General features: G+C 40.9%; 1 protein-coding gene across 4 annotated transcripts in view; it reads left to right on the top strand.

Moving 5' to 3' along the window:
• The window catches only part of prkdc (protein kinase, DNA-activated, catalytic subunit), a 65239-nt gene that overhangs the window by 2821 nt on the left and 50365 nt on the right, over positions 1-12053 (top strand). For 3 of the 4 annotated variants that reach the window (XM_086190882.1, XM_086190883.1, XM_086190880.1), the window contains exons 5-20: positions 608-716; positions 806-918; positions 1277-1376; positions 1798-1850; positions 3262-3292; positions 3368-3525; positions 3675-3821; positions 3949-4113; positions 4282-4450; positions 5712-5761; positions 5885-6007; positions 7417-7566; positions 10028-10137; positions 10443-10602; positions 10736-10822; positions 10903-11022. In XM_086190882.1, coding sequence (XP_086047008.1) covers positions 608-716; positions 806-918; positions 1277-1376; positions 1798-1850; positions 3262-3292; positions 3368-3525; positions 3675-3821; positions 3949-4113; positions 4282-4450; positions 5712-5761; positions 5885-6007; positions 7417-7566; positions 10028-10137; positions 10443-10602; positions 10736-10822; positions 10903-11022 — 1845 coding nt within the window. Of the gene's footprint in view, positions 1-607; positions 717-805; positions 919-1276; positions 1377-1797; positions 1851-3261; positions 3293-3367; positions 3526-3674; positions 3822-3948; positions 4114-4281; positions 4451-5711; positions 5762-5884; positions 6008-7416; positions 7567-10027; positions 10138-10442; positions 10603-10735; positions 10823-10902; positions 11027-12053 lie in introns of all 4 variants that reach the window. The other variant, XM_086190881.1, reaches the window with a different exon arrangement.

The following is a 12053-nucleotide window of genomic DNA, read 5'->3' as shown; positions in this document are numbered from 1 at the left end:
ACTGTGTTCAGCCTCATCTTGGTCTCTAGAGGCACACCATTATAGGAAGGTACACGGCACAAAGAGGCAGTCATTAGACACCTGATTCTTCATATGTGTGCTTTGGCCGGGACATCAGTCAAACCAACCAGAGTGCCACATGTCACCCCCTCTAAAACCCAGGTTGTGCCAGGATACCACTTCACACGCTGCACCATCGACCAAAGACCAAGCTTCCAATGGGCAAAATATTTGTGGTGTCCTGAAATAATAATGTGTCATGGTGGCGCCAGACCAAACCTTATTTACATACTTGAGCACCTGCTGGCGAAAGCAGAAGTTCATTTGTGAAAGGGCAAAGGCGCTTGGCATGGAAACCTCATTTACACTGGCCTGAAAGTAGCAGAGAGCCAAGCACCAGCTCGGCCATGCGTTGCAGCGCAGTGGAGCAACGTCACAGGAACTCAGGTTAAATGAAGAGATCTAAATTTAAACAGACCACTTGATTTTGTAAGAGCCTAGTTGATGTTTGTGAATGTGTTTTTGTTTTTTTTAATTGTCTATACACGTTAGTTATTTGAATGTCCACTGTCGTACATGCTGATAATATTCTATATACTCTCAATAGGTTCTCCAAACTACAAAAGCTTCCACTGTGGCTGCAGACTTCAGAATAGGGAAAATATTCGATAAGTTTTACAGTGAGCTCTGTCAAAAGAGCAAACTCCCTGATTCAGGTATGGTTTTCTGTGGTGCTTTCATACAATTTTTGTGGAGGAAAAAAATGAAAGCAAGGAAGGATTTATGTTTGAATCTCCTGCAACAGTCCTTGGTGCAATCTATGAGCTGCTGGGAGTTCTTGCTGAGGTTCATCCCAGTGAGATGGTCAACAACTCTGACAAACTCTACAAAGCCTATCTTGGGGAGCTCAAGGAACAGGTAACTTTTACACGTCACGAGGGAGGCTACACACACATTCTCACCGGTGAGCAATTTAGAGTTGACCTAACACACATGGTTCTGCTGTGAGGGAGGAGGCCGGAGCACCTGGAGTGAACCCACACTGTCACAGGGAGAACATGCAGACCCCACACAGAACGATCTCAGGCAACCTTCTGTCTGGGACACAACAGTGTTAACCACTACACCAACATGATGGCAACACAATAACCAATTACTCATATTTTTAAAAAAAAAAATTTTGAAATGACTGCGCGGAACATAATGAGGTGCTTTGTGTGTAGAATCTTCTGCGGTGTAGTAGAACTGTTCACTGTTTATAATGTTATTCTTGTAGATGACGTCTTCAACAAAGGAGCCAAAGCTTATTGTAGTTGCTGGATGTTTCAGAGGAATCATCGCTCTCATGGTCAACTTCAGTAAATCCACAGAGGAAGGTGCGGTTGTGGGTCTTGTATTTCCATGTATTTTGATATATATGTATGTGTGTGTGTGTGTGTGTGTGTGTGTATATATATATATATATATATATATATGTGTATATATATGTGTATATATGTATATATGTGTATATATGTATGTATATGTATGTATATATGTATGTATATGTGTATATATGTATGTGTATATATATGTATGTATATGTATATACATATATAAGTGTATATTGTGTGTGTGTGTGTATATATAGATATATGTGTGTGTGTGTATAAATGTGTATATATGTATTTGTGTTTATATGTGTATATATGTATGTATGTATTTGTGTATATATATACATGCATATGTATGTGTGTATGTATATGTATATGTATATGTATATGTACTCTGTAAAATGTGTGCTTCTCTGACTTTCAGATCCAACATCTGCTGAGATCTTTCAGTATATACTGAAGGCAATCAGTCCCAAGGTAAACGCCCCAAGGAAACTTCATGAACACACTGCTGATGACTCCCCGCTACGTAACGACCTTTCAAACTATCAAAGGAACTGTGTAACGAGCCTCAAAAATCTATGGTTAGACCGACGCGTATTATTGATAGTTGCATAGTTAATTGTCAATGAATTTAATTTAGAATGTCTCAATAATCTGGTCACACGGTATGACTCGAATCCAGTCAACCTTTTAAAACCTATGAATCAAAATGTCTGCCTGGATTTTTTTTTGTAGTTGCTTATTTTAATCATAAAAAAAAGTCCCGTGAGTAAGTGCTTTCGCCCATTTTTCCTGAGCAATAGGACTGTCAATATCTGGCAGTTATTTCTAACTTACTACATGTTATAAGATTGTAATAACAGTTTCAAATAAAGACAAACAACGGAAATTGATTTTTTTCTTTTTTAGTTTTACTGACAAAAAAACAAATGTACATAATCAGATTTGGCAATATGAAATATGACACTGAACAGTATGAAAACTATGATGAAACTAGATGAAGTTTTTGAATAGTTGTCTCAATGTGCAAAAACAGGGGGGGTGAACTATTTGCAGGCGTTTTTTTATTTATTTTTTTACAAATCGGTCCTCTTTGGCTGCAGACAGTCCCTTTCCATTCATTGGTGACAACTTCTGTCTGGCTGCAGACAGCCCTCATGACCCCGTATGGCTGCGATGCACAACTTTCTAGCTTTCAGAAGCCGTTGAAATTCCTCAGATAGAGCAAACTGTCCACTGCATGGAATAGAGAATAAGTACCGTAAATAAGAAGATTTTTATCATCGTGAGAAGCCACCTTTGACTCCCTCGTGCATGCGGTAGAGGTTAGGACTGGTATATTATGGTGTATTTGTATATCAGTCAAAATCAAGATTAACAGATAATCACAACTAAGTTAGGGCTGAACAATTAATCCAAAATGTATTTAGGGCACAGCCAAGTCTGTGAAAGGCAGCCAAAGTATTCACAATTAGAAAGAATAACTATTTCATCCACTAAGCTGGGGCATTTCAAACAAAATGTGTTGAAAACTGACATTTAAAACCTCATGTCGATTCCTGCTCATCTTGGTTAATTTGGTTAATACATTCCATTTTGATTGTTGAGGGTTTTATAAATATAGAACTTGTCTGAAAACTATTTGGACATTGTAAAGTTGTTGTTTTTTTTTTTTTAAAGGCCATTTATTAATGTCGTAATTAATTAAATGTAATCACGGTAAAAGTTTTTGAAAGAGTTCTGATATTGACTCCGTGTCGTATCTCCCAGCTCTGGCAGAGGTTGCTGTACAGCTGTGATGACAGGTCTTCACGTTCCCGTGAAAGTTCTGATGTGCGGTTTGTCATATTTCTGGTAATTTCACTCTTGTCTTGACATTTTTCAGGTGGAAATGAGTCGCTACGCCGTCACATTTGGTAAGCTCTCCCAATTTTCCCGCCAGAGAATTTGAGACTCCTCAAAAGCTAATCATTTCTTAATATTTTCAACAGCTGGGCTTAGGTTATTAGCCCGACATGCATCCCAGTTCAGGAGCTGCCTCATGGACCACTACAGAGCTTTGTTTGATGTCATGTCGAAGCTCTGTGGACACATCAATGCTGAGATGAAGAAGACGAGTTACCATGCGCTTGAGGCCTTCCTCAAACAGGTCCACACTCACACGCTGCACGTTGACAAGTACACTTAGAATCATGATGCCGTTAAAAACCATCCCATTGATTGTGTGTATTGAAGCCAAGACTCAAGACATTTCTCAACACCCCTCCTGCACTTTGTCATCATAACAATCGCTTGCAGGTTGCAATGCTGGTGGCAGAAAATATTGAGGAGCACAAATGCAAGTTGAGGTACTTCATGCAGAAGTTCTGCAGCATCATCAAGACCATGGACTCGACCCACAAAGAACTATCCATCGCCATACGAGGATATGGATTCTTTGCAGCCGTATGTTTGACCACTACTACTTTTTAACTTTTGAGCTGTTGAACCTTTTCAACTTAAGAAGTTCTGTTTTCTACATTTTCATCGTTGTTTATGACTAATATTGTAAATACAATTGTTTTCTCTGTAGCCATGCAAGAAGATTTCTCCACAAGATGTGGACTTGATGTACACGGAGCTGATTCAGCGCTGTAAACAGATGTACCTGACAGACTCTGACGGGGAGGACGACAACTTCTACCAGCTTCCCAGCTTCTTGGATTCTATAGCAAGTGTTCTGATTCACCTGGACAAGGTAACAAACTCAGTCGTTGTGCTGTAGTCTGTCATTGACAGATAGATCCTGTTCGTGTCTTTCAAGACTGTCATGGTGCTCATTAACCGTTACATCAGTAGCAAGATAGACTCATCCCACCCTCATCCCTCTCTAAATCAGGTTTGTGTCTTGTTTCCTTGGTGTCAGGTTCCAGAAGTGTACACTCCTCTTCTGGAGCGACTCCTGGTTGTGCAGATCGACAGTTTCCCTCAGTACAGCGACAGAATGCAGACCACTTGTTGCAGGTCTGTCCTGAAGGTGTTTGTGGCCATGGCCTCCAAAGGACCCATTCTCTGGAGTTTCATTAGTTCTGTGGGTATGTTACTCTTGAGCACTGTGTACCACAAGACCACTGGGACTTTTCTGTCGTGGTGTTTGAGGCATAACATTAGAAAAGGTTGATGGAAACAACAAAAGGCAATAAGAAAATACCCTCAATTTTGGAGAGTTTTTACAGCTGCTTGAGGTGATTCTACCTTTTTTAAAGGGTTAATGTGGCAAAATGGGAACTAGAAAGCCTTCTTTGATGACGCTCTCACATAGCAAATCTTCATTCAGTCCAGTCCAGGCGGGGTTCACCCTGGACAGGTCACATGTCACCTCAACATGCTGTCTGTTAGTTCAGTAGAAGTCTGATCATTCACGGCCAAGAGACAAGAAGTGCGATGGTTCCGCTGGGCAGTGATAGCCCCTTGCTAGTGCATCTGATTAGCTTGTCAGCTATCATGAGCATCAGGGTATAATGAGGACGGAGGGTGGACCTGTTTCTCACTGGGGTCCACCTGCCTCAAGAGCATCACATCTTCTGACTGAGGGGTAAACTTGACACAGACTTTCACAGAGCGGCTCGGATCTTTGAAATCTTACATATAAATCCAACTTCTTCTTATTATGATCCAATATTTGTTTCTGACCCAGTGAAATATGGCTGTGAACACATTACTACTGAGCCACTACAGGAACAGAAGCGTGTGTGTGTGTGTATAGATATATAGATATAGATGTAGATGTAGATATTTTCAAAAATGTTGTGAGAGACAGAAAGAAAGGGGAAACAGAATGACTGACAGATTTGTTATACTTGTCCATTTTTGTCCACTGACTGAATGGAAGCGGATATAAAGCGAAGAGCATTGGTCCAAGCATGGACCGTTAACGGTGAGGACAGGCTACGTGGTAAATGGCCCCCAGAACTCATGATTTACAGATGAGAATGGCAGCATTCTAAAGATTTTCTGGTGTGATGTTGGTTGTTCAGTAATACACTAGATCAGTGGTCTTCAAAGGATTTAACCAAGTTTCACCTCAGAAGAAATGAAGAGCTCCAAATGTTACCTTCACCAGGAGGTGGAAAAATGTAGCGCTGAATTTAGGATCTTATTTCAGGAGTTGTAAATATTTTTGATGGGCAGTGTCGCAGTAAAATGCCTCTGAAAGACAGTAATAGAGCTTATTTCAAGTCACATTTTAAAATCATGATTATTATTATTATCAACATCATAAAGTCTTGTGCTAAAAAATACCAAACTTTCCATTTAGAGCTTTTTCAAACAGACACATTTTTGCTTCATTTCCAGTTCACCAAGGCTTGATTCGTGTCTGTTCAAAACCCATCCTGCACTCTGAGGTGAGGTTTTTTTGTTTGTTTTTGTTTTGTTTTTCACGATGGAACCCACATACACCTAAAGCCATGTGTTTTATCTTGTTACAATACAAACGATGCCGCAATTTACGTTCATCTTCTTCTCAGGACAAAGACGCTGGAATAGATTCCTCTGAGTCGTCCCAAGTCCGTGTTGGGAAGTGGAAAGTTCCTTCCAGTCAAAAATACCTCGCTCTATACAAAGGCCTGCTAGGCTGTGATAGGCTGAAGGTAGAGTTGGGAAGTGTGTGGGGAAATTTTTGAAAGTAGGTTTGTCTCTGGTATGTGACCTACTTGTGGATGCATACATTTAAACAGTGAAAAACAGTTTGTTGTCATATTTAGATACAATAAACTCCATGTACACGATTGTCCCCTCCATCCCCCGATCATTTGATCCGACTTTGGCAGATTATCAGAATTGGCGTGTGCACTTTGTTGACGACGAGAGCAGTGTGCGAAATCTTGTACTTTACAGAATATACAGAAAACAGCAGGAACGGTGTCTTTAGGTGGTTATTGAGCAGCCGGTAAGGTGGTGTCTTCAGGGTAAGTTGGTGGTTCGTGACATACAAATGGTGCTCCAGTGATTTGACTCTGCTGACAAAGATTTGGAATTCTTAGCCTAAATCTTAACCTTTACCATGTTAGCTATAATAAGGTACAGACATACATCTAAGAATATATATGCATATATCCCTAGATATGTTTATGCTGTTGCGGCAACCGAAAAACTTCCTTCACCACTCCTGCGGGATATAAAGTATTTGACTCGCACTTTCCAAGGCCAAAGGTCCATATATCCAACAAGGGAAATCAATCAGATGTGAAATGAAACATTTTGGTGGCGTAGTCCAACTAATTAACAAACGAAGTCTAAAAAAAAGATAGAACGCCTCCACCTTGAGTCCAAACGGCTGTTCTTGTCACCGTCACCCTTAGCAACAAGAAACAGCCACATACTGCCTTTTACCCGATGCTCTGAGGCAATCATAAAACTGCTGCTCCACAATCCTACTGATTTATTGATTACTTAACAAAACACATGCCCACAGACGCCACAGTGCAACTGCAGCTTCTTGTTAAAGCAGGATCAACTAGTGGACCACATGTACAGTATCTATCACAAGTAAAGAGGAATGATTACAATGTGAGGCAAAAATCAGTGACATGATTGGATGCTCTTCTGAACAGAAAATGTATTTCTTGTAACTACAAAATTGTTCAAATGAGGCACTGATTTTCTATGTGACTTAACATGGATTGTAGTTATGTTTCTGATTGGAGGTCGACCCATCACAATGGTAGTTTTGTTTTTTACAACAAAGCTTCAGCTAGAGTCCCACGGCTCTATAGAGTGATGTTAGGAAAGAGCAGAGCGGAATGTGAGAAGCACTCAAGTCATGTACTTTGTCTTCGTTCGGTACCGCAGGAAGAATTTTAGAGCTGCCGCTCTTCTTATCACAAATCAGTGCACCATCACACTGGAACGTGAAGCTAAAAATGCCGCTTAATGATGCTGAAGAATGGAGAGATCAATATGTTCATTTCAGTTTAACAGTTAAAGGACAATTATATATTGTTATATATATGTATTATATATTATTATATATATATATGTTATATTTTCATCTCTGCAGGACTCTGGATTTCTGGACGATGCCTTTGCAAGTCAGAATGCCATTCTTGGATCTTTGAGTCGTCTTCTTTATGACGAGTTGATGAAATCAATGCTCCGAATTATGGAGAAACTGGACCTGTCCGTGCAGAAATTTGTGCCTCGAGAGGAGGTGAGGTTGAAGGAAAACAAAACATACCTCGCATACCATCTAGTCCCGCCATGATTATATCCCTGTTACAGTTAATTATACTTGGCAGCACCAGTCTACATTCGGGCTAAACAATTGGAGAAAAAAATCAAGTTGCAGTTTTTCTGAAGGATGTTGCGAATGCGATTTGATTCGCAGGTTGTTTTTCTTTCCAGTTTTAAAAGATGATGGGAGCGTTACCATGTGATACCATGAGACGAATACCTCCATATCCTGAACCAAGGATTAGAAATTAAGAGTAAGACTTCTGAAAGTGATCACCACTTTCTTTGTTGAAGTAAAAATAAGAGCAAAAAAACGTACAAATATAAACAGGTAGAATGTAGGAGAACATAGAAAAAATGGAGTCAGATTTGTGAGTTCGTCCTCATTATTGTCACAAGCCTTTTTCAATTTATAAAAGACAGGGATGAGAGTCAGCCTCACTTCTACATGGCACGCATCGACCATATTAGGCTCTTGAACTGTCTTCCTTTTTGGATCTGAACTGAATATTTGCTATGTTCTCAGTGCATGTGACACAAAAACAATTTACTCAGTTCACTACAGTTGAGGTCAAAATTATCAGCCCCCTTTAGGCTTTTTTTCAAAAATTTCCCAAGTGCTGTTAAAAAGATCATTGAATTTTTAACACAACTTTTCCAAACATCTCTGTTTTATTTTGGATACTTGCATTATTTTAATTTGCACAAAGAAACAAAATTATTTCACAAAAACGACCAGGGTCAAAATTATTAGGCCCCCTGATGCTAAAAATCAAATTGCAATTTCCCTGAAAGATAATGTAAATGCAGTTTGATTTGAATCGTGTATCCTTTTTGCTGGATAGCAGCATGCAGTCATTTGTAGGGAATCTCAGCCCATTCTTCTTTGGCAAATCCATCAAGTTCCTCCAGATGTGATGGTCTCCTTCTGTCGCATGGACCCTGGTCTTCAGTTCACCCCACAGATTTTCAGCAGGGTTCAAGTCAGGGCTTTGTGCAGGCCAGTCAGTAACATTCCCTCTGGTTTTCGTATGTCTGGGGTCGTTTTCATATTTGTAAGACAAAGCGACGACTCAGACCCAGTTTTAGTGCTGACTGCTTGAGATTTTCTTTCAAAATCTTCACATTTCCTTATTTCCTCATGATTCCTTCAACCTTGACGAGATTCCCAGTTCCAGACGCACTGAAGCATCCCCACGGCATGATACTCCCACCACTGTGTTTAACTGTGGGGTCGGTGTTCTTTGGGCTACACGCCTCTCCCTTCTTTCTCCAAACATAGATTAGTCTCATCTGACTAAAGAACACGCCTCAAGTATGCATAATCTTTCTCCAGATTGTGCTGTCAGTCTGGCTTGAAGGTGTCTCTTCTGTAGAAGTAGAGTTTTTCTTGGCCTGCATCCTGGCAGTCAGTTTCTGTACAGGGCTGTAGTGACTGTATGTTTGACACTACAGTTCCTGACTTGACTAAGTCATAAACTAGTGTTTCGGTAGTTGTTCTAGGCAGGGTCTTTAGACGCATCTCTCGCTAGTTTTCTTTCCAGAGTCTTTGAAAGCTTGTGCTTCCCGCCTCTGCCAGACTCGTTCTGTACTGTGCGGCTCTCTCTTTGAATTCCTTGATGATACTTGTCACTCCACGCCTTGACGCTTGGAAACGCTGTGATAACTTTGTATATCCTTCTCCTGCTTTGTTAGCATCAACAGCACTTGGGAAATTTTTCAACAAAACCTAAAAATGTCATAGGGGGCAAATCATTTTGACCACAACTGTATCTGTGTAACTACATGTAAGGTGGGTCACGGTTGCTTTCAAAATGCGGGTGACCTACGCTCAACAATGTTCCAGAACCCCTCCGAAGTACCGGTAGTTGATGCAGCTGAATGTGCTGAATGTGGTATTTTTTTCAGACTCAAATTAGTCTCATCTCTGCTCTCTCCCTGCACGCTGTAGCCAGGTAGCAGAGTCCCCAAGGCTCTGACCCCCATTGCTGGCTGCACGGAGCAGCACGGATAATTAGGAGCTGGTTTATCAAAAATGACATAGAGCAACAGATTCCTTGCTTTATTAAAATGATGGTCCCATGAAGCAAGGAAATGGCATTTGGCATGGCATAGCAGTAGTAGTAGTAGTAGTGGTCGTAGTAGAAGTAGCAACAACAACAAGAGTGTTGGTGGGCACATTGTTTCATTGGGTCACTTCTACAACCAGACTACCACACTGACTCAGTGATTAAACCCCCAGTCAAACACGCTGTGCTGTGTCATTAGCCACCTAGATTAATTGCAGCCTTTGTGAGAGGCTGATTGTGTTGTTTCAAATCGCCAATTTCAATTGGCAATCGATTAATTCCTCAGCCCTCGTCTAAACGTTGGACTTAAAGGGCTTTGAACTGCCTTTCTTTTTGTTCAATTCTTTTTCATGCCTCCTGATCCGTCAGGCTCCAGATGATGTGGCCCATGTCCTGCCCTCCTCCGATCCCATGGCTCATCTTTTGCCCAATAAGATCAAAGATTTCACTGCCTTCATCAATTTGGTTGAATTCTGCAGGTAAAGGTGACACAACCCAAACACACAGCTGGCAGAACATGAACAGAACTGCTTGGACTCCTCCAAGGGGGGAGGGGCAGGCTTGTTGATGCAGGTCTCAAGTCAGACATGTCGTCACTTTCATCGATTTGTTAACATAAGGATCCTTACGATTTGCCTGCCAGAAGGCCTTATGAGGTGTTGTTACTTGCCTGTTGCATTGAGGATGTATAATACAGACTGTATTTTGGAAATTTGACAGATCATTTAAAGCATTGCCCTACTTTAACACAACTGAGGTGCTTTTCTCTTTTCTGCCTCCGCAGTGAGTTGTTGCTGAACAACCATGTGGAGTATTTTGAGTCTTGGATGTACCCCCTAAGCCATGAACTTATCCTCCATTCCATACAAAATCCACTTGTCAGTGGCTTTTACAAACTGCTCTCTGTCACCATGAAAATTGCCAAGAGAATCAAATACTACCAGGTAAAATCACCATGAACAATAAGGATGTTACCGATGGTTATATGCTAGTTGTACAATAATTCCAAAGGAGGAAAGGCAGTCCACTCTTTCTGTTGGATATACAGCACAATATTGACTAACTGCTTCAATGCAGGGAGTTGGCCTGAGAGGTTCACCTACCCCGCAGAGCGACCCTGTGAAAAGTGCTTGTTTTTCACTCTTTTCAAAGTTTGGAAGAGAGGTAACCACCTTTTTTAAATGCACATTTCTGAGCGTTATGAATAAACAAGTCATCGCTGTCGACTCGTGCTTTCTGACCAGGTGTGTGTGAGAATGAAGCAGTACAAGGATGAGCTGCTGGCATCCTGCTTGACGTTTGTCCTCTCGCTGCACCACAGCATAGTCGCTCTGGACATCAAGGTGTACTGTCCTGCTCTTGAGGTGAGTCCTTCTTTTGTTACCTATGAGGATTTTACGTTTTCCTAGCACGGTGTGTGTTAGCAGGAGTACACAGCCAGATTACAGGCACCGTGGTGGAGGGCTGAAGCATTGGCAAAAGAAGCACCCAATACCTCTTGGGCAGATCCAGTTTGCTTTAACACTAGGATTTTGTTGATATTTTTATCACTTTCTCTGTTAAGGTAGCATGAAAACGGGTCCATTTCAAAACCTGTACTTTGTCGCTGTACCACTTGTGTTTTGCTGTAGGTACAGTAGGTAGATCCTGTTGGATTTTCTCAGTCTAGAATACAGATTTTTAAGCAATATGGAACAAGTGCTTGTTATAGTTGTCTTTCTGTGAAACTTCAAACTCAGCCAGCTAGACGATTGTAGGTCTGTTCAAGGACTGTTGGTCAAACACTTGAGTGCAGCATATATTAAACAAAAATTGTCTTTGGCAAGTAATATTCCATCTGAACCTGTATATAGACATAATTAATTTGAAGAATATCTGCTTCTGCCATCAAATGGAAGATACACAGCCACTTTGAGATGTAATATATGTTTTGATATTTGTCGTGTTTTACTGTTTTGTCTCCTTTGTTTTATGTCTGTTATTTGTGAAAGCTTGGACGCCATGGGATGCGAGACCAATTTGAGAACCTCTGACAATAAAGTGAAATCTGAATCTTAAAAAAATTGTAAAGACATCCAGATATTTTCTGGATGTCTTGAGGTCTTGGTCCGGGGGTCTTCAGTGATGGGGACGTGAATCACAAGTTCATAATCTTTCATGAACTGATTTTACAAAGAGACAGTGGCGTCCATCCTCGACGTGTCAGCAGGCTTCTTGTCCTGCGTTACAATTATCAGAGAGGTGGGTGTCTCTTTGATGACACCTCTCAAAGGACCTGAAAACATGGCAATGCGCAGGACACAGAAATTTTGACATGCAATTTCTTTCTGAGCATCTTGAAGAAAAACAAGGCCGTGCTTGAGGATTTTTATCTCCATTATTTCCATTGATGCCA

This window comes from Aulostomus chinensis, chromosome 21, assembly GCF_037954235.1.
Source record: "Aulostomus chinensis isolate RoL2024-O1b breed Wild chromosome 21, RoL_Achi_v1.0, whole genome shotgun sequence".
Lineage (NCBI taxonomy): Eukaryota > Metazoa > Chordata > Actinopteri > Syngnathiformes > Aulostomidae > Aulostomus > Aulostomus chinensis.
This window is presented reverse-complemented; position numbering and strand designations above follow the sequence as displayed.